The sequence below is a fragment of the Eutrema salsugineum genome, unplaced genomic scaffold (assembly GCF_000478725.1).
Source record: "Eutrema salsugineum unplaced genomic scaffold, Eutsalg1_0 scaffold_4, whole genome shotgun sequence".
In the NCBI taxonomy this organism is placed as follows: domain Eukaryota; kingdom Viridiplantae; phylum Streptophyta; class Magnoliopsida; order Brassicales; family Brassicaceae; genus Eutrema; species Eutrema salsugineum.
Genome location: NW_006256686.1, coordinates 2,649,806 through 2,652,714, shown reverse-complemented (window position 1 = coordinate 2,652,714; position 2,909 = coordinate 2,649,806). Strand labels below are relative to the sequence as shown.

The 2,909-nt window shown below is 38.7% G+C and overlaps 1 protein-coding gene across 1 annotated transcript; it reads right to left on the bottom strand.

Moving 5' to 3' along the window:
- Positions 1-1,646: 1,646 nt before the first annotated feature.
- On the bottom strand, positions 1,647-2,415 carry LOC18013870 (ubiquitin-conjugating enzyme E2-17 kDa). The gene is made up of 4 exons (XM_024153485.1): positions 2,343-2,415; positions 2,186-2,238; positions 1,906-2,013; positions 1,647-1,799 (listed from the first exon to the last, which is right to left on the bottom strand). The coding sequence occupies exons 1-4, from the start codon at positions 2,413-2,415 to the stop codon at positions 1,647-1,649; spliced, it is 387 nt and encodes a 128-aa protein (XP_024009253.1).
- Between the last annotated feature and the right edge of the window lie 494 nt (positions 2,416-2,909).

Sequence of the window (2,909 nt, the reverse complement as noted above, 5' to 3'; positions counted from 1 at the left end):
CGGCAACTCCAATGGCTTCGAAATAAATAGCTCGTGGATTACAGGCGCCAAGACAACGCTCAAAGAATGGGCGGTAAGGGCTCCTAGGGGATACGTCGAGCGGTGTGTCAACCAATCGAGAGATGTCTGCAGAGCGTAACACGTCGTCGGTCAACGCGATGGCTCTTCCACGTTTTCCTGCGCGAATAAAGGGGCCAAGATGATAGGAATCATCCTCAGCTAGTTTCTTTACTATTAACCCTAAAACATCATCGTCTAAGTAGTGCATTGTTGTTTCATTTTGGTGTAAAATAAATTTCATTCCCTTTATTTGTAGACAAGGTAAGTGGATAGATATGTAAATGTCCTAATTCGTGGTTGGTATACAGATAAGAGCCACTTCAATAACTGCTAAACTGACCCCAACACGTCGCACTACATTATAAATGTAACTACTAGTTTCGGGCATTTTAATAAAAGAGAACTGACCATTATAAAAAATTGGTGGTACAAAACGGGTAGGTGAAATATTTACTAAAAGGGAGTACACTATTATATTATTTTCGACCGTATAATAAATTCTCCACCCCCCAACCACACACCAGTGAAGTCCATATATGATGATTTTGCTATGTCTTAACAAAACTTGCCTCCTTTCCAGCGAAAAGAAACCCTAAACCAAACATAACAAACCCTAAACCGAACATGTCGCTCCCAGACTTGCCTGATGAAATTCTTATCAAAATCCTCAAGAGGCTCGGCAGCGAAGCATTTTGGCGACTCGGACCATTTGTGTGCGCTGGAAAGCGCACCCTCCGGCTTGTTTTCACCGACGATGTCCTCAAAGCTTCCAACATTTATGCCCTTTGCTGTGTCCCCAGCGACATATGCCCTGGAAAGGAAAGACGCCCATTCTTTCTGAAATGTGTGGCGAGTGGAAACCCTGAGGCAAGATACTGGGAAGGCCTGAGACTTGCAACCAGAGGCGCAGATCTCATTGCAAGTACGACGATGCTGGAACCAAATGTTCCCACCGACGCTCTCTCCACCCTGGCGTCGGCCATGTTCAGCGTTTGCTTGGGTGACCCTTGTTCCGCAAGCCAAACATTGCAACTGTTGGCAACGCATCACGGAAGTCTACAGTCAGAGCGCGTGCGACAATTAGGTGAGGAGTTAATTCTTGAGATTTCATATTACGGAACTGCATACATGGATACGTACTCAAACTCATTTTCATATCCAAACGACGACGTCATCAAGCTGCCTGATTGTGCATTTGATCATTTCGAACCTGAGATCCGAGTACTTTGCAATGGGTTCTTCATATATTGGTGTGCTAGGCGTATCTGCGAAATGCTTTAAAAATAAGTTTATGCTGTACACCTTTGAAAGTGTACACTAGTATGTGTACACTATATGAAGTGTACACATATATTTCCTTTTTAGTATGTAATGAACAATCTTTGAATTAATATTCGATGACTTATGTTTCATGAAATCGTTCGACAATTTATGCTTCGACAATTTATCAAATCCTAAACATAAAAACCACATTAAAAAGTTAATTTGAAGTCATAATGTTTCCAACAAACAAAATAGAGGTCTTATTTTTTTCCAAAACATAATACACAATTTAACAAACATAATTAAAATTACAATTAAGGAGTTTATGCTCCTCCGGCGTGCTCCACCGTCCACGCAAGTGCAGTGGTTTCAAAAGCAGCCCTGTCTTCCACGTAAATCCTAGCAATTTCTTCAACAAAAAAGTGTCCATCCCCTATTTGTGGGGCAGTTAACATTTGGTGTATTTCCGTCAGTACCTGATTACATATACATGTAAACACAGTTAATCCCTTATTTAAACAGAATTAATATTATATTCCATAAAACACAATAACGATTTATTTCTTTCATATGTAAAAATACATCATTGATGCTGTTGTTGGTCTTGAAGTGAGTTGGGTTCAACATCTTCAGAAAAATGTTCCCATAAGTTGTAAAGTTTGGGTGATAGACTTTTGTTTTGAACATCACCTGAAAAAAATTAGTGTTATTAGTAATTGAAATCTTTATTGACTAAATCCTAAACCCTAAAAATACAGCAATTTGAGAAAGCAATGATATGCTTCCATCCTTACCCTAGGAGGCGCGAAAGGGTAGTCAAGCGGAAAGTGAATGTCTAGTTTGAAAACACCATAGGGTGAACCTTTAGGCCCGTTATAATAGCTTCCCAGTGATACAAGTCCTCACCCACAGGTCCTAATGAAATCGGCAAAACACTAATTAGGTAGACGATGTAAAAGACCGATCCTGAAAAACTAAAACTAAACTAATCCCCTATTTTCAAATGAACCATCAAATACCTGTACTGAAACATGGACTGTTTTTCCTCTCCACTTCCTTCAATTGCAATGATATCACTTTGGCAGAGTACATTTTTAGAAAGTAAATATTAAATTTCTGTGTAATTAACTTTTGCTGTTATTAACTTTTTCTGTCTCCGGAAACTTGTTTCACTAAAGAAGAAGGCAGGGGACAGTTTTTATAGAGGACGACAGGAAAAACATTATAAACTAAAGAAGGGAAACGAGTCGGTCAAACGGTGCAACAGGTTTCAAAAAAGGTACTTAATTAGTTTTTGTCGTTTCCAATTTGATTTTTTTGGGTCGCGTTTATTCCTCATACACTGGTTTCATTAAAGCAATTTTCAAAATCGTAATGACTTGCTTTTTGAAAAAACGTTTATTCGAGCTGTCCTATCCTACAATTTCAATTCAAAGACACGATCATTGTCCGTTGTTTATTCGAAACATGTCTTTCATAATGTTTTCTTTCTCTGCTATAGAACCATGTCTTTGATAATTATTTTGATCCAGAACCATGTCTTTGATAATTATTTTGATACCAAAACCCTACATCGTAAACCCTAA